At 36.6% G+C, this 27,533-nt stretch overlaps 2 protein-coding genes and 1 long non-coding RNA gene across 3 annotated transcripts; all 3 read right to left on the bottom strand.

Moving 5' to 3' along the window:
- Positions 1 to 6,623: 6,623 nt before the first annotated feature.
- Positions 6,624 to 9,322, bottom strand: LOC121372370 (protein-cysteine N-palmitoyltransferase HHAT-like). The gene is made up of 5 exons (XM_041498674.1): positions 9,023 to 9,322; positions 8,278 to 8,661; positions 7,651 to 7,973; positions 7,352 to 7,387; positions 6,624 to 6,914 (listed from the first exon to the last, which is right to left on the bottom strand). Exons 1-5 carry the CDS (start codon positions 9,254 to 9,256, stop codon positions 6,698 to 6,700), a joined length of 1,194 nt encoding a protein of 397 aa, XP_041354608.1. The 5' UTR covers positions 9,257 to 9,322; the 3' UTR covers positions 6,624 to 6,697.
- A 232-nt stretch (positions 9,323 to 9,554) lies between these two features.
- LOC121372371 lies at positions 9,555 to 11,977 on the bottom strand. Its single transcript, XR_005957921.1, has 3 exons — positions 11,654 to 11,977; positions 10,591 to 10,655; positions 9,555 to 10,171 (listed from the first exon to the last, which is right to left on the bottom strand). It is a non-coding gene; the product is annotated as an uncharacterized LOC121372371 (long non-coding RNA).
- A 5,624-nt stretch (positions 11,978 to 17,601) lies between these two features.
- LOC121371406 (syntaxin-5-like) lies at positions 17,602 to 27,446 on the bottom strand. The gene is made up of 11 exons (XM_041497278.1): positions 27,313 to 27,446; positions 25,494 to 25,759; positions 25,057 to 25,127; positions 24,243 to 24,298; positions 23,558 to 23,670; positions 22,931 to 23,005; positions 22,353 to 22,409; positions 21,716 to 21,803; positions 20,960 to 21,069; positions 20,464 to 20,585; positions 17,602 to 19,607 (listed from the first exon to the last, which is right to left on the bottom strand). Exons 2-11 carry the CDS (start codon positions 25,704 to 25,706, stop codon positions 19,448 to 19,450), a joined length of 1,065 nt encoding a protein of 354 aa, XP_041353212.1. The 5' UTR covers positions 25,707 to 25,759; positions 27,313 to 27,446; the 3' UTR covers positions 17,602 to 19,447.
- Between the last annotated feature and the right edge of the window lie 87 nt (positions 27,447 to 27,533).

Genomic DNA, 27,533 nt, shown 5'->3' on the forward strand with positions numbered 1-27,533 from the left:
TGTAGTCATCAGATGAAACCTGCTATATTTTTCCTAATGCAGCAAGCAAGTTTTTTGTGTTTTTTTATATACACTTTTCCACAGATAGGAAAGCACATACCACGACCTTTGACCAGTTGTGGTGCACTGGTTGGAACGAGAAAAACTCAATCAGATGAATGGATCCATCTGGTGGGTTCTATCTTGGACACAAGCACCTCAAGCGACCACTCAACCGATTGAGCTAAATACCGCCCCCATCCCCTCGTTACAACGCTACGTCACGCTTCAGACCGAAGTTTGACTATACAACATTAACAGTGAACTAAGAAAAAACTACCATGTTTGTCCGTGTGTGTGTGTGTGTGTGTGTGTGTGTGTGTTTCTGTGTGTGCTAATTCCACGGTGTGACGTAATAATGAATTTACGTCACGATGACATTGTTTAGCTTCCACAATGTCAACAATGATCCAGTATACAAAGGTCTCACTACACAGATGCCATCTGCCATTGAAACCTATGTTAAATTGCCCAACTTCAAACATAGAACGGGTTCTCGTTGGCACTAACAACATACACCATTGCGAACATACATTATATAAGCATTTATTTTCACACCAAAATTGGGAACATTTCCGTCTCAGTTTTTTTGCTATATGACCACATCTGGTTGTAGTATCGGTCCGAACAGGTGGTTCATTAACCGATTCACTCCGGCTGTCTCTTGCGCTATACACTCATGTCCCAAGAGGTCGATTTACAATATTACAAAATAACATGAGCAAAATACAGCCAGAAAACTCACCATTAAACATACATATTGTTTTTATTCTTCACCATTTCCTAGAAGTGAATATGTGAACCATAACATGTGTCACAATTAGGAACTATAGTGATCTGTGTAGTGAGACCAAAGACGGAAAATTACAGTTATTTGTGAATTTTCAGCTGAGATTTATGTATGCCAGCCCCTGGTATCCTAGGCTAAGTGAACATCTATGGTGTAAAAATAAAGAAAGATACGGGTATTTTTAGTCTCAATGAGATTACAAAAAGTTTCATAATTATAAAGAAGACTCGTTTCAAATATTTTGAGTTACATCGTTGTGATACATTCCAAAATGCATGCTTTTGGGTGCATATTTAACAATGTTTACATCCATATAAACCACACCCAAGCGGATCTGTGCAAAAACAACAAGCGAACTCTGTTCTGCTACCAGGTGGCGGGACGTAGCCCAGCGGTAAAGCTCCCGCTTGATGTGCGGTCGGTTTGGGACCATTGGGCTATTTGTCGTTCCAGCCAGTGCACCACGACTGGTATATCAAAGGTGGTATGTACTATCCTGTCTGTGGGATGGTGCATATAAAATATCCATTGCTACATTAGGAAACATATAGCGGGTTTCCTCTGAAGACCACGTCTCAGAATTACCACATGTCTGACATCCAGTAGCCGATGATTAATTAATCCAGTGGTGTCGTTAAACAAAATAAACTTCTTCTCTTCTGCTACCATTAGACCAAATGAAATCGTATCGACGATAATGATAAGATATCTTACTAATAGTCATACAAGAGCTACGTCTGAAGGTATTAATGAATGAACGAACGAATGAATGAATGAATGTTTAACGACACACCAGCACGAAAATTACATCGGCTATTGGGTGTCAAACTATGGTAATGGAAACAAACAAGGTGATGATCAACATCAACAGAAAAATTCAAGATATAAATAAAAACAGTGTAAAGATACAAATACAAATATAGGTCAGTATTTACCCTTCATTACAATGTTATTATGTCACGCTATTGTTCGTCGCTTGGAAAAGATAATTTGCTTCCAGAACATCAGTAATGGTCTATGAGTTTACGAAAAGGCACGCCTCTCTCTCTCTCTCTCTCTCTCTCTCTCTCTCTCTCCCTCTCTCTTCTCTCTCCTCTCTCTCTCTCTCTCTCTCTCTCTCTCTCTCTCTCTCTCTCTCTCTCTCTCTCTCTCTCTCTCTCTCTCTCTCACACACACACACACACACTATCTCACTCTTTCTCTCTCTGTCTGTACGTCTGTCTGAGAGAGAGACAGACAGACAGACATACAGACAGAGAGAGAGAGAGAGATAGTGTGTGTGTGTGTAAGAGAGAGAGACAGAGACAGAGAGACAGAGATCCATGGATGCATGCAATCACAGCTGTAAATTTTCAACTGAGCTCTATCCTATGCAAGTTGTTTGTTTTTTTAAGCTTGTTTAGGAAGTGGTAGTCCTCCTACGTACGATGCAGGAGGGATGAAACATTCTGTTACGGATATCCTAGGACGAACATCTGATAGTGGATCATGGAACCAATCACGACTGCCAGACATCCTTTCGACTCTGCAGTTCAGATATAATACGATTTTGATAATGTAATACGGTTTTGTCGTTCAGATTACATAACAAAATATTTTCTTTGTTTCTGTGTGTGTGCCAGGTGGTCACATATCCAAGTAAAAACAGAGCCTGACTTTACTTATCTTCGGTGGTCCGACAAGAATTCTTGTTTTCAGGTGCCATTAGACTAAATAAAATAACGGTAATGTCATTGAAGCTACGGATAAAGCTAGTGGGTCAGTATATATACACAATAGTCTTTGAAAAAACCTGTTTGGAAACGAAGTATGGCCTCCAGAACATCAACGATATAAGAAAAAAACCTACACTGTGTATGTGTGTGTGTGTGTGTGTGTATATATGTGTGTGTGTATATGTGTGTGTGTGTATGTGTGTATATGAGTGTATGTGTGTGTATGTATGTGTGTGTGTGTATGTATGTGTGTGTATGTATGTGTGTATGTATGTATGTGTGTGTATGTTTGTGTGCATGTGTGTGTGCATGTGTATGTGTATGCGTGTGTATGCGTGTGTGTATGTGTATGTGTATGTGTGTGCGTGCGTGCGTGCGTGCGTGCGTGTGCGTGTGTGTGTGTGCGCGCTAATTCCATGACGTTATATAACAATGAATTTACGTCACGATGACATCGTTTGGCTTCCATAATGTCTATAACTATCCAGCATCCCAAAGAGAAAGACATTTTTCTTTAAAAGGGTTTGTTTGTTTGTTTGTTTGTTTCTGTCTGCGAGTCAGGTAGTCACCCATCCAAGTAATAATCGGGCCCGACTTTGCTTATCTTCGGTGATCCGATGAGAAATGGAGCTTCCAGGTCTCATTAGACCACATAAAATCGTATTGACAATAATGTTAAGATGTTTTAATAACAGCCAAATAAGCTACGTATGAAGCTACTAGGGCAGTATGTACAGATTGTGATACCTCTCATTCAGTATTCTTCAAAGAAACTGATGGATATTTTCATTACAATGCTATTACGTCACGCTATTTATTGTTTGTCGCTTGAAAAAGATGTTTGGCTTCCAGAATGTTAACATCGGTCTAAAGCTTACCACAGACAAGAGCTATCAGCTGAGAAAAAAGTAACTGGAGACTTTTTACTCAGCTGATAGCTCACAGCAATTTCACCGCTCACGATGAGCTAAGGTCTCACTACACAGATCACTTCCAGGTGAGAGTTGATTGATGACGGTCCACTATAGTTCCTACTTGTGACACATGTTATGGTTCACATATTCACTTCTAGGAAATGGTGAAGAATTAAAACAATATGTATGTTTAATGGTAAGCCTTCTGACTGTATTTTGCCCATGTTATTTTGTAATAGTGTGCATCGACCTTTTGGGACATGGGTGTATAGCGCAAGAGACAGCCGGAATGAATCGGTTAATGAACCACCTGTTCGGACCGGTATTACAGCCAGATGCGGTCATATAGCAAAAAACTGAGACGGAAATGTTCTCAATTTTGGAGTGAAAATAAATACTTTAATAATGTATGTTCGCAATGGTGTATATTGTTAGTGCCAACGAGAACCCGTTCTATTGGCAATCTTCGTTTGAAGTTTGGCAATTTAACATGGGTTACAATGGCAGATGACATATGTGTAGTGAGACCAAAGTGCTGAGCTAGCTTGCATACGACTGTCACAATGACGTCACTCTGGTCCAAGTTTCCATTGGTCACTTGGTAAATTCAGCTCAGCTGATAGCTCACGTAGCCCGCGATGAGATTGATGTCACACGTGGTCAAAAATATCAAACATGATAGATACTTGTATTTTCCTCATGACCACGAAAGACAAAACAACTCAACAAAATCGCCTGCACACGACAGCTATCGGCTGAGCAAAAAGCCTCAACTTCCGTCAAGTAACGTTGATAGTAGATTTAAAGAAAATGCATGTATCAATTGTGGCTACCGAACTGCAAGGTTCAGCCAAAAATGAGGTTTTGGCAAACAGACTAAATTTCGTAGTACTGGCAATGAATGGAAAATATATGTGAGTGGATGGGTCCCATTTGAGAAAACATGCATTTACACTAGCTGGTTACGTTCGCACGCAACAAAAATTGCACCTTGTTGCATCGTGTGCGCTAGCCAGCGATGCAATTTTTGTTGCATGCAACTGAAATTGCTCCGATCAAACATGTTTGATTTTATTGCATGTAATTGCATCAAATTGCACGCTGTCGCAAACGTGTGCGCCTTCCATGCAACAAAACGTTGACGTAATAATTTAAACTGCCAATGAACGGATAGATAGTGATCACATGACTCAAAATGGCAGCCTCCAGCAGCATGTGGTCTACAGAAAAAGACGATGAATTAGTAGTGATGTGGCAGACAATGCCATATCTTTTTGACACAATATCCCCTGAATATAGCAATAGGGCTAAAAGGGAGATGTGTCTTGCAGAGGTGGAATCTGCGCTTGGAATATCAGGTATGTTTATACAGGTTTTCTACACAAATTGTGTGGTTATATCCTAAAGGACCAAAAAGCGTGTGGGACGAATTCAGTGCAACTTTACGTAAATTCAGTCTTCTACGTCATAACAAATATGTTGCAGAACATATCTCGATGACCACCATCGAAACAAATACGGGAAAAAATCGCCATTTAGACTGTCACGTGATCACTGTCAGACTAAAATTGCTGGTTGTCGCATGTGTGTGCGGATCAGTGCAACGAGAAAAAAAGTTGCTTGCAGTCATGTAATTTCATTTGCATGCGACAAAGTTGCAAATGTCTGCGGTGGCCTTACTAATTCCACGGCGTTGCATCACAATGAATTTACGTCATGATGACATCCTTCGCTTCCATGATTAACGTCAACAACGATCCAACACGCAAATGAAATGGGTTTGTTTTTCTTTTGTTTCTTCTTTCTTTTTGCCTATGTGCCAGTTGGTTACCCAAATTAGTAATAAACGAATCCTACTTTTCATAACGTCGGTCATTCGACGAGTACAGGTACTTCCAGGTGTCATGAGACCAAATAAAAACTTACTGACGGTAATGTTAAAATTTCTTAATAAAAAGTCATAGAAGCTAAGTACGAGGTTATTAGAGCAGTATATACACAGTGTTTGATATCTGCATGCAATAATCTTGGAAGAAACTGTGGGACCCCTTTATTACAATGGTATTACGTCACGCTATTGTTCATCGATTGGTACGAGTACATGAAACAAATTGCATCTCTCTCTCTCTCTCTCTTTCTCTCCCCCTTTCTCTCCCCCCTTTCTCTCCCCCCTCTCTCCCCCTCCCTCTCTCTCCTCTCCTCCCTCTCTCTCCCCCTCTCTCACCCCCCTCTCCCCCTCTCCCCCTCTCTCTCCCCCTCTCTCTTTGTGTGTGTGTGTGTGTGTGTGTGTGTGTGTGTGTGTGTGTGTGTGTGTGTGTGTGTGTTCGTGCATGCATGGAACAATAAAGATATATCAATAGACACAGAGCTAGGCAGAATATCGTAATCCATTGCTGTATAATAATAACAACGCACCATTTATGAAGTTCCTGTCAATATATATGTTGCCAATTTGTTTTCCGCCAAAGAAATAGAAGATTGCGAAAACAGAAATGTACAAAAGTGGGACTGCTAGAAGTGCGTGGATGCGTCTCACCCACAATGGCGTCAGGTAAGTGGCCTGAAATAAAAACAGTATATTATGGGCCATGGTTCTGTTACATCTTATTATTCTATTTATAGAAACACTCAAGGCAGTGATTTGGTGTGGTTATTTGTCGCACTGGGGGTTTTAGGGTTTGGGTTTGGGGGGGGGGGGGGTTGTTGTTTAAATGTGTTGTCGTTGTTATGTTTGGGGTGGGTTTTTTATATTCGTTTTTTTGTTGTGTTTTGGGTTTTTTTTTTAGAAATAACTCAATTTGAATTGGATGCTCGACCATTCAGAATAATTAAAGCAATTACAATTTACGAACATAACCATTTACTTGTTTTGAACATTTTAATTAGAGGAAAATTAAAATACATTCTAATGAAAATACATATTTCACGCGACCAGATGTCATGAAATTAGTATTTCAATACCATACGTTTGACGACTGGTATATCAACGGCTGTGTTATGTACAGTCTTTTCTCTGAAAAAGTGCATATAAAAAGAATTATGAAGTGTATAGTTCACATCGGTGTATTCGGCAAATTATTGGCATATCAAAGGTCATAATGTATGCGACCCTGTGTTGGGAAGGGCATTTTACAGGTGACTGGTTTTCAATGGGAAGGTGAAATATCGGGTTTCTTCTCTAAAATTGTAGACTAAACCATGTGCTAAGATATTATTAAACATTAGTTTCCTTTTTTCACTTAAATTATACTTGCCTCTAATGTCTGTACTGCCGGCGTGTTCTCCAGTAAAGATGCACAGACTTCTATAACCAGTTCGGCGAAGTTAAGAAGGCACCATATCAACAAGTATACGTCCAGACCATGATAGTTGTAAAAGAACATAAAACAGAGAAACGACCCAAATAGTTTTCGAGGAAGCCCAGCCTTGTATCCTCCCAGCGGAATGTAGATATACCTGAATATAAAATAAAATAAATGTTAGGCATAGTAATGTAAAATAATGTTAAAATTAAAATTTCAAGAATTAAATAGTTTTTAATATAATTTGAAATAGAAATAGGAGTTGGAGGATACGGAGGGGTATCGGTCTATCGTTGGTCTTGTCGATTTACAAAAATATTTAACTGTAGGTTTCTAATGAAGCCACGAACTCGTCTGTTCAAGATGTCTGAACTCGCATTTTCACGCCATTCATTTAACAAGACACTTCCTGCCCTTTATAGGTTCGTCCTGACTAATATTTTAAAAACTAAGTAAGTACGTATGAATGAATGAATGAATGAATGAATGAATGATGTTTAACGACACCTCAGCAGTCTTCGTGAATGCTATTATAATTCTGAAGTTTTGAATAATACATATAAAAAGCCGCTGATGAAAAGTTCACCTTACCTTTTGGTAAAATTATATATTCCTTTATCGAACAATCTGAAAATAAAACATTAAATATTACTTTAGTCAAGTCAACTCATTTAAACAGTCAACTTACTACACATCATGATCAAATAATATCGTACTAATTTGCCTGAATAGCAAGTTTGCAACCGGTCTAGGATCCTATTAAATTAAATTAATGTTTATGACATCTATTTGTTCATATATATTTAAATCACACCCGGAGGATTGAGCAAAGAACAGTACTACAAAGGTACATCAAAACTATGATTTCTACATCTAGATTTAATTCTTACTTCCACATTTGTGAATAGCGGTAGATGTAGGAGATACAGCTGGGAGGTCCCGGTACTTCTATACCTTCCAACCCTGCCATCTGTCCAGTGAGGCTATAGAAGACTAAGTACTTGACCATCTTGAACTGCCCTTGCAAGTATCCGATCCCCATCAGGGTACAGTGGGAGACCCGTTTCAGAATATATGGGTTGAACATCATGGCGGAGAAATATAGGTGGTGCAAGGAGAATTCGACGATGAAAGCCCAGAAGGCAATTCTCAAGAAAACAAAGATGGTGTCGTACAGTTTCCGTCTGTTCCATGGTAGCGGATTTGAGTTTATCTGATTCAAGAAAGGTTTTATTATTGGTAATACTAACAAAAATACGTTTATGCTTTCAACAATACATTATATAAACACAAATAAAATATATATTATATATTTATTTAAATATTACACATAGACGTATCTTACAAACTCCAGTTTGTAATGAAATATAGCTATATCTATCAAGGTTGATTTTTTTTTTTTTCAAATTCTCATCATTTGATATCAGTTTTCCTATTTTAAAACAAAAATGTAGAAAATGTTCTTTTGGCGGGAAACCGCCATTATGCAGCTAAGATAGATTCCCTTTAATGATTACCTGACTATTAAATATGTTGTATGTAACGAATGGAGCGCAGAATAACAGCGAGAAATAGAACATGTATTGGAACAGATCTAGTAGACCATAGTGATCAGAAGGTTTGTCTGACTGGAAGCTTTTGTTTAGTTCTGAAGAAGTAGGCGGAAGCTGTCCTCCATTCATTGCCGATGAATGACTTCGTGAAGAAATGTCAGTATGATTTGTAGTATGCTTCTTACATTTATTATAACCAAATGATGCATTTTGGTTTGAAGAGTTTGACAGCTGGTTATTAACCTTTTCCAAACAAAAGCTGGTACATTTAAGATTGACTTTTACGAGTTCTAAAGTTATAAGGTAAAGATTTTCTTCTTTATTTTCATTTGACGTCATGAGAGAATTCTGAAAAGACAGATGAATACATTCGATAAATATTTATCTTGACTAACAATAAATCAATGAAATAAAATAAAATAAATAACATGTAGTAAAAAAGGACTGATACTAATTAGTAAGAAGTGTGAAATACCTTATGCAATCATATCATATTTTGACTATACAGTTTTATTTATAAAATAAATTAAGTCAACCTAGGAATTTGTCAAATAGTATTTAAAAACTAAATCAACAGAAATAAAGATTTTGCAATATAATTCAGTTTGCATATATTCAGATCTTTAGTACGGAGTGCATTCAGTTAACAGAATATATGAATTGAAACAGGTAAAACAAATAATTAGCATTTTCTGGTGCAATAACTAACTATTAATGTCTGCGATTGGTCAAAATTTATGGTGCACATCAATCCAAGACTCGTTGCCCAGACGACAGCAGAATTGCAAAAGGTAGAAGCAAAAAATACAGCACAGCCGTGAGATATAAATAACAGTACAATCTTCCAGCCGAACAGGCGAAGCAGATACACCAACGAGAAGAGAAGATATCCCAGGTTTCTGAACTGAAATGAAAATAAATGTTTGTTTAACACTCCACACATTGGGGACAGGATGTATCTCAGTGGTAAAGCGTTCGCCTGATGCGCAGTCGGTCTAGGATTGATTTTCGTCGGTGGTCCCATTGGGTTATTTCTAGTTCCAGCCAGTGCACCACGGCTGATATACAAAAGGCCGTGGTATGTGTTATCATGTCTGTGGGATGGTGCATATAAAATATTCCTTGCTACTAATAGGAAAATGTAGCGGGTTTCCTTTCTAAGATTATATATGTGAAAGTTACCAACAGCCGATGATTAATAAATCAATGTGTTCTTGTGGTGTCGTTAAACAAAACAAACTTGACTTTACTCAACGCATTGTGTCAGCAGCAGTTAATAGGTATTATAGTATAGCAAGTGCATATATTATGAAATACATACATGTAACATGGCAGCTGACAGAAGGCAAACATAATATATATATATATGGAGAGCACAAAATACATATTAAGAGCAAACATTATAGATCTGACGGACAATATTCAAACAACTTTCTAAACGATTTGTCCATTATAAAATTTGTTTCCCTTAATCTGTATAGCATTCGTATAAAAATTAATTGTCGTTTGTATGGTATTAATTGTTGTTGTGGTTCTATTGTGTTACATTAAATCCACAGACTCAGCTTGTACATTCTTATCATGCATGTCAGTAAAGCTTTTAATAATGATTAATTACTACTAGTACCTAAACTATGAGCTGATTTCAATCAGATTTTGCATTACTTAAACATGATAGCCATATGTTAATGAAACACTTTATTTAGAATGTTCAAAAAAAAATATTTTTGTTTTGAAGCTGAAGTACCTTAGGAAGTATTTGTTCCATAATGTTTCCCATCAGAAAATGTCCAGCGTACCATGGTAAGAGGAGCCATAGTGTCTTGTACCAAAAATGCCACTCGAAATCGGCAATATCCTACAATAATAAACACAGCACTATATTATTTAGTTAAATAGTCACTGATGTTGATTACCCAACTGAAACAATGCATCTTACTTAAATATACAATTCCAAGTTTCAATTTTCAGCAGTCATGTTATTCCGTATGTCAGTTCATTTATCTAGCAATGCATGCAGGTCATACCTAGCTAGGAGGCAGAAACAATTGAGAAAAACCCACCCCACCCACAACATTTGTGTTAAATTGGAGAAGACCTGTATTGCATTGTCCTGAATAAGATTGCATTGCCCTTCTTTTAGTTAATTTAAGCTGGCCAATATATCCATATGTCCATCCGTTTATCCATTTATGCATCCATTCATCTAAACTATAACTGTGTTCTATACAAGACCGATTTCAAAATAAAAATATTTGTAAATCTTTTATAAAATACCTTTTTCCTTTTCAGCCAAGCCCAGCCATTTTCTGTAAAGGATGGGTGTATCCAGGTAAACCTGTCTAATAGAAAGATATACGGCAATATTACGGCAATGGTGTGTGGGTCAGTGGGATGACAATTGGTAGCAAGTAACGTTTCAGTAATTGAGAGTTATTGGTGGGGGAAATACGGAAAAGGATAGTGTCTATTGGTCCTTTTTTAATATGGTCTCACTACACAGGTGTCATCTGACATTGAAATTCATGTCAAATTGCCCAACTTCAAATGAAGATTGCCAATAGAACGGATTCTCGTTGGCGCTAACAATATACATAATTGCGAACATACATTATATAAGCATTTATTTTCACTCCAAAATTGGGAACATTTCCGTATCAGTGTTTTGCTATATGACCGAATCTGGCTGTAGTACTGGTCCGAACAGGTGGTTCATTAACCGATTCACTCCGGTTGTCTCTTGCGCACCCATATCCCAAAAAGTCAATACACAATATTACAAAATAACATGGGCAAAATACAGCCAGAAGGCTTACCATTAACCATATACTATATTGTTTTTAATTCTTCCCCTATTCCTAGAAGCGAATATGTGAACCATAACATGTGTCACAATTAAGAACTATAGTGGACCGTCATCAATCAACTCTCACCCCCAGACATGAACTGTGTAGTGAGACCTATGCATTTGACAATATCTTCCGCTTATCCAAAGACTAGACTCGTCCTAAGTTTCTTTTTTTAATTGAACAAAAAGTAGTTGTATATGTCAAACTATAATGATATTGTAATTGAAAACCTGCAGCCAATTGCATTATGACCTTTTGTAATTGCCCTTTACTTGCTTTTATTAAAGGTCATTATATATGTTTTGGTGCTAGCGGGGTTGTCCATGGGTTTATTTGTTTTGTTGTTGTTTGGGTTTTGTTGTTGTTTGTTTAGTGGGAGGGGGTGTTGGGTTTTTTCATTATTATTGTGCATTTCTTTTTCTTTGTGTGTGTGTGTGTGTGTGTGTGTGTGTGTGTGTGTGTGTGTGTGTGTGTTAAATTATGATGCTAACCTATGGAATCATTATACACAGAATAGATAGCAAACATTATTGCAGCTGCTTCTGTTGCGGCGTAAAACACCAACTCCAGCCGTGGTAGTGAAGTGTACGAAGACGTATTTTCAATACTGGCTCCATTTTGCGTGACGTCACTGTGTATTTGTTTGTTTCGACCCTGAAAGTTAAAACATACGAAACTTAATAGATAACAAGTGGAAACTTAATTCTTAGCTAACAGTTTTAGTCTAATGCATTGTTATAATTCGTTGCGATTTTATCAGGAGAAATAGTTTTTAAATGAATTTCTTAAATATATGTGAAAGATTATCACATGGACATTTCTCTTATTGTTTTTCTATTTACTCTGCTTTATAAAAAACTGCCCTGGCTCGATTTATAAAACATATATATATATATATATATATATATAGTGAAATAGTTTTCAGTTGTTACGAGCTTTAGCACGAAGGCCAACGTGTATAGAAACGGTCTAACCATACTTTACATTCTGAGAATTGCTATAACTTTGTAATTTAATAGAAACGATGTAAACAACTTTACGCACTATTCTGTAATTTAATCACGTTCATAGATAATTTTCAAAAACAAAAGTTATTTTTATTCTGCTACAAAATCTATAATGAACTGCATTAAAATGACATTTTGTTATAAATTTAACACCAAAAACTCTTTAAACTACATGATGTCATTTTGTGTGTTTGCCAAATCGTGATGATGTCATATTTTAGTACCGACAACGGCATTGGTTTGTAAGCGTCAAATTGTCCAATAGTATTGTTTGTTAGACCAATGCAGAATATTTCTCACTGAGAAAATATGGAAAATATTTTCCCTGTTATGAGTGACCGCTGGGGTTAGATATATATCTATATATCTCTATCTCTATCTCTATCTCTCTCTCTATCTCTCTCTCTCTCTCTCTCTCTCTCTATCTCTATCTCTCTCTCTCTCTCTCTCTCTCTCTCTCTCTCTCTCAGAAATAGGCACACACATGTACACAGTTCAATATGTGTGACAAACTGAAGTCATAACATTGAATTATAACCAAGACAAGATTTAAAGGGTTTGTTTGCCTTTAGCCAAAGGAACCGCTCTGCTCCCACCCCTCTCCCTCATTACCAGTAGCGTGCTAGTTCGCATGGTGTGCATGTTTACTGTTTAAAAATGGGTTAACCGCATATCAATGATCCCTTATACATGTATGTTCTTATTGAAATCAAACTTATAAACCATGTGTTAATATAGCTCCAGTACTTACCATATTGTTTCCTTTAGCCTGTACAGACAGCCTGTGCAAACATCTTTATCTTGTTTGAAGGTATAAATTTACAGAACTATACAGAACTTGGGGCAGCGTCCAACTATTCAGGGAAAGGTCAGGGCAGGCCAACGGTGCTACCTGTTACGCCTGAGTATCGAGTTGCAGAAGGAAATGAGCTTGTTCCCGTTTGGCATACTATACTCTTCAAAAGAAGAAACGCAAAACCACATTGTCGTAACATTTGGAGAATTGATTTAATTATTGAATGGTGAGTCCGATAATTACCAAATGTTGCAGGATTGTTCACAATTCACTCTAGTCCATTGTGAGTAAGTGATAGGACACACCACCAAGGTCAAGGTCATCTAGAGTCAATACCGGGTGTGGCCTCCGCGTGTGTTGACAACTGCCTGGCACCGCCTGCCCATTGAAGCAACCAGAGTACGGATGACGTCCCGGGGGATGGTGGCCCACTCGGCCTGCAAGGCTGCTGCCAGCTCGGGCAGGGTCTGGGGCTGTGGTTGTCGCTGTCGGAGGCGTCGGTCCAACTCGTCCCATAGATGCTCAATTGGGTTCAAATCCGGTAATATCGATGGCCAAGGAAGGACATTAATGTTGTTGTTCTGTAGGAAAGCCGTTGTGAGACGTGCTGTGTGAGGCCTGGCGTTGTCATGTTGGAACACTGCGTTGGCGTTGGCCATAACTGGAACGATGTGTGGCCGGAGGATCTGGTCAATGTAGCCCTGTGCATTCAGGTTGCCCTGCACGTGGACCAGGTCAGTTCTGCCAGTGTGTGAGATGGCTGCCCACACCATGACACTACCCCCGCCGAATCTGTCCACTTCCTGCACGCAGTTTGCCGCATAACGTTCCACCACGACGCCTATACACGCGACATCTTCCATCATGACGTCGGAGCAGAAATCGGGACTCGTCACTGAACCACACCTGTCTCCATCGCAGTTGAGGCCATTGTCGATGAATCTGGCACCACTGCAGTCGGAGTCGACGGTGTTGTGGTGTTAAGATGACACCTCGAACTGGACGTCTGGCACGAATTCCTACCTCACGTAGGCGGTTCCGTACGGTCTGGTCGGATATCCTGCGCAAACCTGGTATTGCTGCGGCTGTGGAGGTGGCAGTAGTCAATCGTTCCCGAAGGTGGCGTACCCGGATGTAGCGGTCCTGCCCGGGGGTAGTGACCCGTGGTCGACCGGATCTAGGGAGGTCACGTGTTGATCCATGTTGCTGGTAACGGTCCCACAGTCTGGAGATGGTGCTTGGGGACACATGGAATGCCCTGGCAACGGCCGTTCTGGATTCGCCTGCGTCTAGTCGGCCGATGGCATTGTTTCTCTGCGGTTCACTGAAACGTGGCATGTCCTGGATTGTCAACTGTCGGCCAGATACAGAGGCCAGGCAAGCGAACACCCTGCACTTTTATACTGTCGGTGTTCATGTTGCACGTGCAGACAACGCACGTGCAGTGGTGACATGGTTTGCACGTGGCTGCGTTTTTGCGAATATTCACATTTTGGAACTTTATTGTACAGTAGCTGCGTTTTATCGAATGTAACCGTGGGAATGTGTTTGGGACATGCAATGACCTTATATTCACAAAGCATGAACCGGTAGGAAACATAAAATCGGAGTTATAACCCATTTGTACCCTTTTGCGTTTCTTTTTTTGAAGAGTATATATACATGCTTGTAAACTGTTGAATGCACCTATCACATAACAACGGGGAGAAAGAAAGAAATGTTTTATTTAACGACGCACTCAACACATTTTATTTCCTGTTATATGGCGTCAGACATATGGTTAAGGACCACACAGATTTTGAGAGGAAACCCGCTGTCGCCACTACATGGGCTACTCTTCCGATTAGCAGCAAGGGATCTTTTATTTGCGCGTCCCACAGCACAAACCATGGCCTTTGTTGAACCAGTTATGGATCACTGGTCGGTGCAAGTGGTTTACACCTACCCATTGAGCCTTGCGGAGCACTCAATCAGGGTTTGGAGTCGGTATCTGGATTAAAAATCCCATGCCTCGACTGGGATCCGAACCCAGTACCTACCAGCTGTAGACCGATGGCCTACCACGACGCCACCGAGGCCGGTAAACAACGAGGGGGGACGTAGCTCAGTGTTAAAGCGTTCGACTACTACGCGGTCGGTTTAGGATCGTCCCCGGGGATCGATGGGCCTATTTCTCGTTCCAGCCAGTGCACCATGACTGGTATATCAAAGGCCGTGATATGTGCCATGCCATCATGTCTGTGGTGTGGTGCATATAAAAGATACCTAGCTACTAATGAACAAATGTAGCGGGTTTCCTCTCTAAGACTAAATGTCAAAATTACCAAATGTTTCACATTCAATAGCCGATGATTAATAAATCAACTTTCCATCACATAACAAGGAAAACAATGTCTAAGAACTCCTCAGCAGAATGATTTTGTTGCTGATAGTCGTCAGATATAACGTAATTGTGATACTTAAAGGGACTATCCTGACTTTGGTGCCACTGTAGCATGTTTACGACTAATGTTAGGCTCAGACTACCAACTACCAGCAGAAAGTTGGTGAACTTTCTGCTTTCACGACATTGGATATATACAGACACTGGTATTCTAAACGAGACAAAGTATTTAATATATAATTTTAGTCGCCAAAAGGATATGTTGGTCGGAAACATCTTATGATGGCTTCAAACTCAGGACAGTCCCTTTAATAAAGAAAGTTAGAGAAGATGCCAGCTTCCACCACACAGGTTGCGCTTATTGTTGCAGAGTAAAAACGACATATTTTACATGCATTTTGACCGCAGTAATACGTATTTTGAAATACCAGTCGTGGAGCATTGGTCGACAAGGGTAATAACCCAAACGGATTTTTAGGCAGATTGACCTTACAACTCATCGTACGCCAGACGAGTGTTTTCATCCGCTCCTCTCCTCTCCGACACCCCACCCCCACCCTCCAAGAGGATTGATCAATATTGATCCTTTTTATTACAGTACTTTATTATTTTTGTTGTACGGAATAATGAGCAGTGTTGAGATAAATCAGAGACAAATAGTAAGGCAACTTCTTAAGTTAACATTTCTCTTCCCCAACATTATTAGTTTATTCTCTTCTCATTTATGTTTCGATTGTCCGTCTAAAATGCTCCAAGATATATAGATTTCGACTGAGCGGTAAATTCATTTTTATTTTGGCATGTTAGCCATTTTATCCAGGCTTGTTTTCCCGTCTCTTGGTTGTTTCAGTTATTCCAAAAGTGTCTATACATGTGTGTTTATATGTATATAATAATGATATGTATGCATCATATGTAAGCACGGTAACAAAGCATTTTGCATTGTATTATATAACCTGCAACTCTCCCACGTGCAGATTTGAACTTGAATTTGATGCAAACACACTAAATGAATTCTTATCCTTTATGACAGATGATCGACTATTATGTATATTAAAGTAGTATTTTGTACTTTTGAAACTTGCAAACTGATGTCGGTGCCGCTGTAGAAAGGAACACATAATGGCTAGTTTCAGAAGCATTTGGACTACAATGGTCAATAATAATAACAATAATAAAGAGGCGATTAGAAACGTTGGTATATCAAGAAATTTTTATTAGAAACGATCAGTATGACAAGCCAATCGGAGGGCATTTAGAACCAAAGTATTTGTGAAGGTCTTGGAGGTGACGGTTGGAGACGACTTGCTGCTTAGTTGGGTTTCTTTTTTTGTTGTTGTTTAACGGCACCACGAGAGCACACTGATATATTCATCAGACTATTGGATGTCAAACATTTGGTTATTCTGACTCGTAGTCATCAGAGGAAACTCGCTATATTGTTCCTAATGCAGCAGATCTTTTATACGCACTTTCCCACAGACACGAAAGCACATACCATGGCCTTTGACCAGTTGTGATGCACTGGTTGGAACGAGAAAAAACTCAAAGCACCTCCAGCGAGGACTCAACAGACTGATCTAAATGCCGCCCCTGCTGCTTAGATTGTTGAAGGACCAACAGTGTTTTCGAGATACGTCAAAGAAAGTCTGGCAACTCATCCTTTTCAGTTTATTTGTATTGGTTATGCAAGTGGTTATTTAATATGACATGCAATTATGTCCATATTCAAATAGTACTCTAAAATATACTGCAATTATTTTATAGGCAGTTGGTTGTTAGATACGATGCCCTGTATCGTATCAAAACCGGGCAACACCTAGCTTAAAATAACCTGCGGGAAAGGACACTGAAAATACAATCAGGTCACAGTAATAAGGTGTTAGTTTGACCAAACATTTTAAACTAAAAAGGCACTTTTTCGTACTTTTCTTGAGATAAAACTCTACCGAATGCCACTTCACAAGGCAAAAAACCAACTAAACATAACATCAAATTTAAAATAACATTTTCATAACAAATCAAAAAAAAAAAAAAAAAGGTGAAGAGACCAAGATTAATAAATGCATGTAGTTTATTCAGAGTATTGTTGAGAGCTTTCATCAGCATGCTCAAACATGCTCAGTACTCCAAGGCTGAGATCATATCTGAAGTCTATTAATACATTATATTTAAAATAACATTTATAACATTATGTACATCTGTTAGCTTAAGTATGTCACATGCTGTAGAACAGACATCAACTTCAAATCATTTGTATATTCCAGAGTTTATTAACAAATTTTGCAATATCACTTTTTAAAAGTTATTTACATGTATATACACCTTTCTCATTCTCGGTTTTTTCTTTCACTCACATCCGCTCATACAATTCAATAACTGCAGATGAACTTCAGATGAGCAACATCGCTTGTCAATATTTCAAAGACACTCAACATGTTTTAAGATTAATCACCATATGTACAATTACACATGCTAAATGGACCACAATACAGCTCCATCTGAATCAAATAAATAAATTTACAACCTTATTGTCTATATTACAAGATGGCAATAATGTGTATTTTTTGGGTAATTATCACACAGTACTTTACAAAACACTGAACATGTACTTATTTGAAGTGAGACAAACTGTAGTTTAAATCATCAAGCATATGCCCTGCTTTTTTCAGTGTAGTGGCATCATTATCATTTCACTAACAAACTGTTATCAAGTTACCAGTAAGTTCAGTCTGCATATGACAGATGGGGTAAACTGATCTGCATTATAAATAAAAAAATAATATAAAAACAAAACCCACCTCATGAATATTGAATGTTAAACAGTTACTAGTCATCAACAGACATATGTGTATTTGCATTTATATTCAAGACTATAAAATGAATTTACAAAAATAGCTTTGCAAACTGTACTTTAAAGTTTATATCGAAGAAGACAAAGGAAGTTTGTTTACATTAATATAAACAATAAAGTAAATTGGGACAAACGATGGAACTTTTGAAACAGCTGTATTTTGTTTTTTACAATTATAATATTCTGTATATATTCTGATGACATGAGATGTCAACAGATTCTGGTGCTAAGGCAGTTCTCAGACAGGCTGAACATAGGAATTCAACAGTTTACATATCCTGTTCTTTGGTCTTATCTAAGTCAGAACGTTTCTTTAGTCTAAATCATGAGTTCTTTTACAGTCCAACTCATAGTATAGTAGGTAATTATATAAATCATAGTGATCATTCATGTTAATTTTGATTTGTACCACTACATATATTGATATGTAATGAGAATAATATTTGGTCGAAATTCTCAGATACACACCTAAAATTTATTTTTTTAGCATTTGTTTGGAGTAAATTACTTTAAGGTTAGTAAGCAAGTAGCAAATTAGTTTTTAATAGAAATAATGCCAAATATTTAACCTCCATCTCACAACACACACGTGCACACTAATTTACTCTCTCATACACACACAGGCACACATCCCACATGATCAGTTCTACAACAGGCTACAAGATTAACTGGTTAATATTTTATATCTGCATCACATTCCATTTGTAGATGGTCAAAAATACTTTTTAACAGGAAAGACGATTACTAAATCCTAGTTGCTCAATGATTAGAATTCCAATTCCATTTACCCAATATGAACTAAAAGCATATAAACCTCCCTACTTTTTCACCCCAAGAGTGCATGCACATATCTAAATATGTCTGAGCACATCATTTTGACAGGTGGGTTTCTTTCGTCATGACAGAAAAGTCATTCTTTGAACATAGCCACCATTACTGACCATAAATATATTTTATTATTTCACAATTAAAAAAACAACAAATAATAATGACATAAATAATGATAAAATAGACGAGTTTGCCTTCTTAACAAATTGCACCAAAGCATGAAATATACCACATACAACGGTGAACACAGTGATTCCATGACAACAACTTCTGCTGGTACAGGACAATGATCCACCACCATAACTTTGATCTGCACACAAACTGCACACATGAAGCAGCATTCTGTGGAGTTGAATGTTTTCCACGTGTTGTGAAAGAGCAAGTGTATTTACACACGTAACAAATAAATAGTATTTCCTAGGCCATGAAGACTACAAATATGATGAAAAATACTATCAAAACTGCAAATATTTTTATCATGAGCCACCGATTTGAAGTCACTGATTGAAAGTATTTTAGAATCTCTCCGTGTGCCGCTTCAATGTTTAACTGTGCATCTTCAACATTTGAATCAATCCTGTAAAACAAAAATATGTAGAAATTAGCAGTATTAAAACATTACAGTAAGTTCTTTCAAATTTTCTTTTAGATGTTAATTTTATTTTTTTTAAATTCTGACAATTTTCTTCACAACCATAAACATTAAAGGTGCTGACTTAAGGTTCCAAGATGCATACCTTTTGTTTCGAATCAAATAAATTATGAGCTACTACAATCACTAGGACTTACCAAATATGTTAAGCAGAGTTGAAAGTAATGTCTAAGTTAAAAGTGAAAATTCTGTAATAGCTGATAACATTTACAGTGCATAACAACTATGGTCCACAACTTTTAACTTATAAAACTTTTAATTTTGTTATGTAATTAAATACAGACATGCAATAACATCTATCTTAGAACTTAATCATAATTTGATTAACAACATGTACTACAATTATTTTCTATTCATAATACAATGGTAACAGCAGACAAGAGCTATGCTGAGTTTGCTTCCACTGTAAGATGTTTCTGACCAACAGAGATTTTTGATAACGCAAATTAAAATGAAAAACATTTTCTTGTTTACAATATCAGTGTCTGTATAAAAAAGGTGTTTGTTGTCGTTCTAATGCTTGTAGTAGTTTGAACTGGATTTCACCTCCCAATAAATTTGTACATACTAAAAATATATAGTACAACATAAAATGAAATATTAGTGCTACAAACATAAATCCATGACCACAAATATATTGGATATATAGACACTGGTATTCTAAATAAGAAAATTATTTAATATGTAATTTTAGTAGCCAAAAAGACTTCTAAGTCAGAAACATCTTACAATGGCTGTCAACTCTGGATAGTTCCTTTAATAAAATATAAAAAACACTGACCGTGTAACCATCTCCTCCTGTTCTTTAACCATGTGAGCCAACTGTGTAAATATTGATCCCAGTTCAACTATCGTAGACTCAATAGTCTGCATGGTCTCCGCTCTGCTTTGTATATAGGAATCCTAAAACAAAATATTTAAATTCTAATGTCCTCATATAAATGCTATAACTACAGTATTTATTATTAAGTTACAACCATTACTGTGCTGCTACCAGTTAAGAAAAACAAAATTTTGATCTGGGTAGTAGTTTGAGAATGTCCAGGAAATCTCCACTCGGAAGGACTTGCAAGATTTAAAGAAAATATCTTCCGTGTAGGTAGTAATTTTGAATATATTACAAAATGTCTGTTTAGGTAGTACTTTTGCAATCTTAACAAAACCAAAACCACATAGATAGTAGCTAGTAGCTTTGAAATATTAATGATATGAAGAAATCATTAACTTACTAAATTCTTTTTTAAAAAAAAGGAAACAAATTATGGCCTTGTTCTTACTTGTTCATCAATAATCTGCATTTGGTCCTGAAATTTTACCCCAGCGGCTCCATCCATATTAATAGCAACATCACCAGAACCCATTTCATCTTGTAGCAAAACAGACCCATCTGAGGAAAAAAAAAAAAAAAAAAAAATTATATGTGCTACAAAAATGAACCATCCCACAGACAGGATAGCACATACCATGGCCTTTGATATACAAGTCGTGGTGCACTGGCTAGAGCGAGAAATAGCCCAATAGGTCCACCAATGGGGATCGATCGTATTTAATTTTAAAGTAACATTAATGAGATTATATATTTATTAAATAAAATTTAATTCATTGCAAATAAAGTAAACAAATAGGGTTTCAGGTAAGCAAAATCTGGAGTTGCAAATTAAGAAAAGATTAAGAAGTAAAATCTCATCTATGATACAACCTCAACCTGTAACATTTATTCATAAATGATAAGTGATGTCCCCTCTTATCTATGATAAATGTGTGTTTGAACATGGGTTAATTAGTAATTATATTTCATGAAAAACATAACACAGAAATAAATGCCTAAAATTGATGCCATCAACATCATTGTCAACAGAAATGAAATAATCTATCTCACCATTTGTGATTTTTGTTGTAGAAAAGATAACAGTGAGAAATGAAACTTAAGACTGAAAATGTTACACCCAAACTATTTGTAAAAACATCATCTCTACCACAGCATGTTATAAATCACTGCCTAAACGGCGACGTGAACATAAGAATAAACTTACTGTGGCCTTTTAAAGCGGATGGAGGCAGAGATGAAGATACCCCGGATTGAGAAAACTGTTCTCTTCGAGACTTTTGATGTTTTAAATTCTGAAAATTAAATATTGATAAAACATTAGATTTCTATCTATAAAAAAATTTGGGTTTGTTTAAGGACACCACTAGAGCACATTGATTAATTAAACATCAGCTACTGGATGTCAAACATGTGGTAATTTATAGTCAGAGGAAATCCACTGCATTTTTCCATTAGCAGTAAAGGATCTTTTATATGCACTTTCCCAGACAGGAAAGCACATACCACGGACTTTGACCGGTTGTGGTGCACTGGTTGGAACATGAAAAACTAATTTGTTGAATGAATCCACCAAGATTCGATCCTGCGACGTAAGCACCTCGGGTAAGTGATCAACTGACAAGGAAAGTTTATTTGTTCAGGCAGACGCATTATCCACCAATTTGGCAGGCACTGCTTCCAAATTTATTTAGAATGGTTGTACAATATCAATTCTATTTTAGAAGGGTGCTTTTAGCAACAGTGTATCACAAAAATAAAATGTAATTTATAACCAAATAAACCAATGTTAAAAACATAGTATTAAGAAGAATTAAGAGAGAAAACATTAGTAATATTCCTACCTCTGTTCGGACTTCTAATACTTGTTTGAATTCATTCGACATTGTGGCTAGCTTGGACTGAAATACAAGTTTAACTTACATATATTTGTCATGACTGTACCAATTCCACAAACTTGCTATAAAAAAATCCAGTAATTTTAACAATATAGTGTTTTAGTCATGTTAAAATATATAAATGTTAATAATTACTGGATACTGCAAATGTACCCAGATTAGGATAAACATGTTTTTCACAATTTTAAATATTACCCTTCCAAGGAATCCAACAAAACACTGATCATCCAGTTTCAAAACATATTCAAAATACAAGTATACACAAGGACTTAAATTATTTGATGTTTGTAGCACGTTTTCAACAACAAGTTTCTAATTCATTTTAATGTTCTGTTATTGGATTCTGTGAGTTTTGGAACCCAAGAAGTCGAAATTTTAAAATATCTATTTGATGCACAATAACAATCTGCTTTTAACAAGCTCTTATTGACTATTGTAAGACATTCTAAGCAAATGTAAAGGCATTTTCTGTGAGGTAAAATTAGTTTCTTTTTAAATGGAAAAAAAACATTTTGAATACAAACCTGAAGCGCCACCACAACTGAATTGGAATGAGTCTGAATATGACTGCCATTTTTATTTCTTTGGGAACGAGCAAGCTGCAAGAATTGTAAACATTGTCAATAATATGAAAAGCAAAAGGTATAAGATTTTAAAATAATGGAACCTTGATTTAACAGAATATTAGTATGTTTCATAATATATAAAATGCTTAACCGTGTCCTAGAGTATACTTAGAACCACTGAGAAAATAAATTTTAAATTAGTCTACAAATAATTTCATAGCTTCTAATATTCGTTCAAATCTAAATGATTGGATGCATGCATGAGCAGAGAATACTGTAAAAAAAATTCAAAATAAAGCTGATACAGTCCACTTAAAGTAGCTAGAGTTATGTAAAAAAAACAGGTTAGGGATTTTTAAAGATATCTTAGTGCTACAAAATTGTAAATCCATCATAGGCTCATTACAGTGGTTTCACAATTTCATAACTCCAAGATACCTTCGAAAATATGGGTCCAGATTAGTATGACTGTCTCAGATTTCCTGCACGAGAAAGATGAATAAAAGTTTCATTTAGAATATTTATGTCTGTCAAACAAACGGTGTCTGCTTTGATGGACTCGCTCAACATAACATGATATCATACCTCTTGAAGCTCAGCTATTTGCTTGTTTAAACTGTTAATATCTTGTTTGATGATATATGTCAGTTCTTGAATTTCAACTGGTTTGTCATTAAACAATGACTTTCTTTTTGCCACTGCAAATAAAACAGTAAGTTTCTTATAAACAAAAGAATAGAGATTTAGGTGTTCATAATGCAATAAGTGAACATAGTTTTTTCCAGCATTTTAACATACATATATATCAAATGTTGTAAATCAATAATTTATTAGAAATAAAACAAATTTGTACACAATACTTTTCAGCTTTCAAATTTAAATAAATAAACTACGAAATGTTTTATTTAAGGATGCACTCAACACATTTTAATTTACGGTTATATGGAGTCAGACATATGGTTAAGGACCATACAGATATTGAGAGATGATACCCTGCTGTAGCTACGTCATGGGCTATTCTTTTCGATTAACAGCAAGGGATCTTTTATATGCACCATCCCACTGACAGGGTAGTACATACCATGGCCGTCGATATTCCTGTCATGGTGCACTGGCTGGAACGAGAAATAGGCTAATGGGACCACCAACGGGGATCGATCCCAGACCGACCGTGCATCAAGTGGGCTCTTTACCACTGGGCTACATCCCGCCCCCCATCAATAAACTAAGACAAAATCAACAACCATTGCAACATACTCTTGAAACTTACATATCGTCAACTTTTCCAATTTGGCAAATGTGTTTGCTAGATCTTTTCCAATACGTCTGAAAGTAAACCAAAACATAGTGGTAATAAATGTTGCTATACATCTTAACAATGTTTTCAAATGCTGCCTCCAGAAAGTAGGACAATGAAACAAGAGACACTGAACCATTCTCAAATTCTACAAATGATTACAGAGAAACCTGTTAAGTATTGATATAAAAGTACTAAAATGTGGCCCCTTACAACAGCGGACTGTTTAATCTGTAGACTACTGGATCAATTTGTGCCAACCATGCTGACATGGTACAAGTTGTAACTTTCACATAAAAAGTTTATAAACACATAAAATTATGTTCATATGTGAAAGGGTATTATTTTCTTGGGTTTCTAATTTTTTAATTTTTGGAGCACTTAATGATGTTTAAATTATGCCTAAAATTTATAGCAGGATTTCCAGTATTCCCAATCACTGAGCTCTGCTGAGCAATTTGCTTTGGAAACCATCTACGATTCATATTCCAATATTTCTTATTTTCTTTTTGTTACAAAAATTGTCATATTTACTATCAAATTAGCTGTCACAATCAGCTATCAATTTCACAGAAACATAAAAAAGAAGAATTGCCATAGTTAAAAGTTATCAAAAGCTTTTTTTTTTTATTCCATTATTATTTCTGGCCAAAACGGTGGGAAATATTCACTAATGAATGCAATGCATGCAATATACAGTGTGTTCATTTGTCAGGTGGTATGCAGTATCTAAAAGGTTAATAAGATAAATTTGTACTTGTAAGAAACCTCTCTTCTATGTACTTACTTGGCAATCAGTGTGAATTTGCTTCTATGTGCCAAATCTCTGTTCCTGTAGTGAGGAGCAACGCCATTTCCCTGAAAATATAAAAAAAACTTATATATATATATATATATACTTTCATATTTGACTGGTTGTCTTCAGATCGGTCACTTTCGAATCGGACTCATTGTCCAATGGAGCAAGTAAGGAGAGCAACCACGGTACTTACAGTGAGTGCTGTGGGAAAATTTGAACCATGCATAATACTATTCTACAAGAGGTTGACAGATTCTAGATTGAAATTCTATGCTCTGCAGATCTGTAATACTACACTGACATTTACTTGGACATCTCAACATAAAACACCCATACCAAAATAATTTATAATAGAAAAAATATTACACCTTGTAAACAATAGTCTAAAACAAAATTCTTTCCAACATAAGCCATGATAAACGTACTTGTCTTGACTGCAAGGACTTGACTGCTGACATGAACTCATTGGTTCTATCTCGACAAGTCATGTCTGGATCCACTGAAATGTGAGAGGCTTGTGGTGAAGCCTGCACACTTTGTACAACTGTTGTTCTCGTGCGAGTCACGTAGCTGTTGCCGTCAGTAAAAGAATGGGGATTTTCTGATCCAGAATTGGTCCGTCGACGTCGTGCTATCATTTAGGACTTGTTTCAGACATCCCACAACACAAAATCGGATTGCAGGAACAGCACTGAAAATAGAATTAAACAGAATCTAATCATGTGTATCACAGTGTTTGTTAATAGGCAGCAGACAAAAAGCTACTGCAACCACAATTGCAGCCTTCAAGTCATGAGCTTACAGTTATATCAGTTATATACATCACTGTACTCAGTAGGTAAAGCCACATGCTCTTCTTAAACAAAAAGCCTCTTGTCAAAAATAATGAAAAATCCTGGGTATGGTATGCTTACACTTGTTATAAAAGTTAAATTTTAAACAAACTTTTATGAATAATGATTAATGCTGATAGCTCACGGTTCAAACAGGTCTTGGGTGAAATAATCATTCAGTTTTAAAAGCCAAAAGCAGATGATCATCAAGGTACAGGTGAATAAATGGGGGGGGGGGGGATGGGGAATAGCACTTAGTCAAAGAAATCAGGCAGATAAAAACCTTGCTGACTAATGATGGAATTCTAATGATACCATAATATGGAAGTCTTGCCATATTGAAGGCATGGTCATGTGGTAATTGACCTACTAAGTGGCCTAAAAAATATATTACTTAAATCTGTCCAAAAATGGAATTTACTAATGCAACTACATATCCTTCCTAATCCTATTAAAATTTTGTCTGGCCTTAATCTACAAAATTTGAAAAAGTAGAAATGGCTTCTTCCTTCTCAGAAGAAATGAGAGAAATTTGATTTTAAAAAATATAACTAAGAGAACATTTATCAGTACATTTAGCCAATTAGTATTAAGTAACTTATAATTAATGTATTGATCACTGTTATGTTAAAATAAAAGTAATATTACTAATAATTAGTACTTTCTGGCATTACTGAGATGAATCTCAATAGAGAACCAAACAACACTTGTCAAACAAGCATGACATCACACCGTAAAACAATGGATCAGGTGTTAAGTGTCTTCATGTGTGCTGTGTGATTTTGTTTTTGAAATCAGATTAGGTCCCAAACATTAGTGTCAACTTCTCACTACTGCCAACAAGTTGGCGACTTTAACACACTTTTGGCTAAAAAAACAAAAAAACCAGGATAATTTCTCTTGCTACCTTAGGGCCTGTTTCTTACATAATGAACTGGCTAGATTTTTTTTTTTTTTTTTTTTTAAATTTACTAGCTTTAGAGCATTAATTTAAAATGTTTGAAAATCAGTTTATGGTAGCAAGCATCAGCTGGTGAGAAACATACACAAAACATCTATTTGCATCAGATTTTATGGAGTCCTGTGTGACAGAGCGTCAACTACCCCTACACACACACACACACACACACACACACCCATATTAGGCCTACATTTAGGGGCCCTCTGAACAGATAGATAAGGTTGGAAGTGTACATGATGGATATTTTTTAGAGTTAGCATTAGGGTAAGGTTCTCTCTTTATATCGATACAATAAAAATAATCAAACTAATAATGTGAAATTCCTGCCAGACATACCATACCGACTGTCACTCAGTGCGTGTATCATATGGTTGTCAAAACATTTCACAAACCAACAAAATAATTTGGTATTCCTGTTAATCAGTAAACTAAGACTATAAAATATCGCACCTAGAGTTAAAATCAAACACCGTCTTTGAAAATCATGAAGCAAAATTGCTCAGAGAGGAAATGGAAACCAATAAACAACTTCTAAAATGTAAATACTAAAATAGCTTCCAAGTCCACGAAGCAATGAATCGTCACTTCCGTATTATCGCGCATGTGCTTTTGTCAGATAATATACGTTCAACAACTGCTTTTAGTTTAATTTAGTTATCAGCTGGATAGGT

This window comes from Gigantopelta aegis, chromosome 4 (assembly GCF_016097555.1).
Source record: "Gigantopelta aegis isolate Gae_Host chromosome 4, Gae_host_genome, whole genome shotgun sequence".
Lineage (NCBI taxonomy): Eukaryota > Metazoa > Mollusca > Gastropoda > Neomphalida > Peltospiridae > Gigantopelta > Gigantopelta aegis.

What these genes read in the sequence shown, in the direction of transcription:
- LOC121372370 (XM_041498674.1), bottom strand. Translation starts at nt 9,256, where the DNA reads ATGTGTGGAGTGTTAAACAAACATTTATTTTCATTTCAGTTCAGAAAC. An exon ending in ACCAATCGCAGACATTAATA is followed by an intron (nt 8,662 to 9,022) that starts GTTAGTTATTGC and finishes CTGTCTTTTCAG; the next exon opens with AATTCTCTCATGACGTCAAA. An exon ending in CGCTATTCACAAATGTGGAA is followed by an intron (nt 7,388 to 7,650) that starts GTAAGAATTAAA and finishes TTTTATTTTCAG; the next exon opens with ATTGTTCGATAAAGGAATAT.
- LOC121371406 (XM_041497278.1), bottom strand. Translation starts at nt 25,706, where the DNA reads ATGATAGCACGACGTCGACGGACCAATTCTGGATCAGAAAATCCCCAT. An exon ending in AGTCCTTGCAGTCAAGACAA is followed by an intron (nt 25,128 to 25,493) that starts GTACGTTTATCA and finishes TTATATTTTCAG; the next exon opens with GGAAATGGCGTTGCTCCTCA. An exon ending in AAATAGCTGAGCTTCAAGAG is followed by an intron (nt 23,006 to 23,557) that starts GTATGATATCAT and finishes CAATTCTTGCAG; the next exon opens with CTTGCTCGTTCCCAAAGAAA.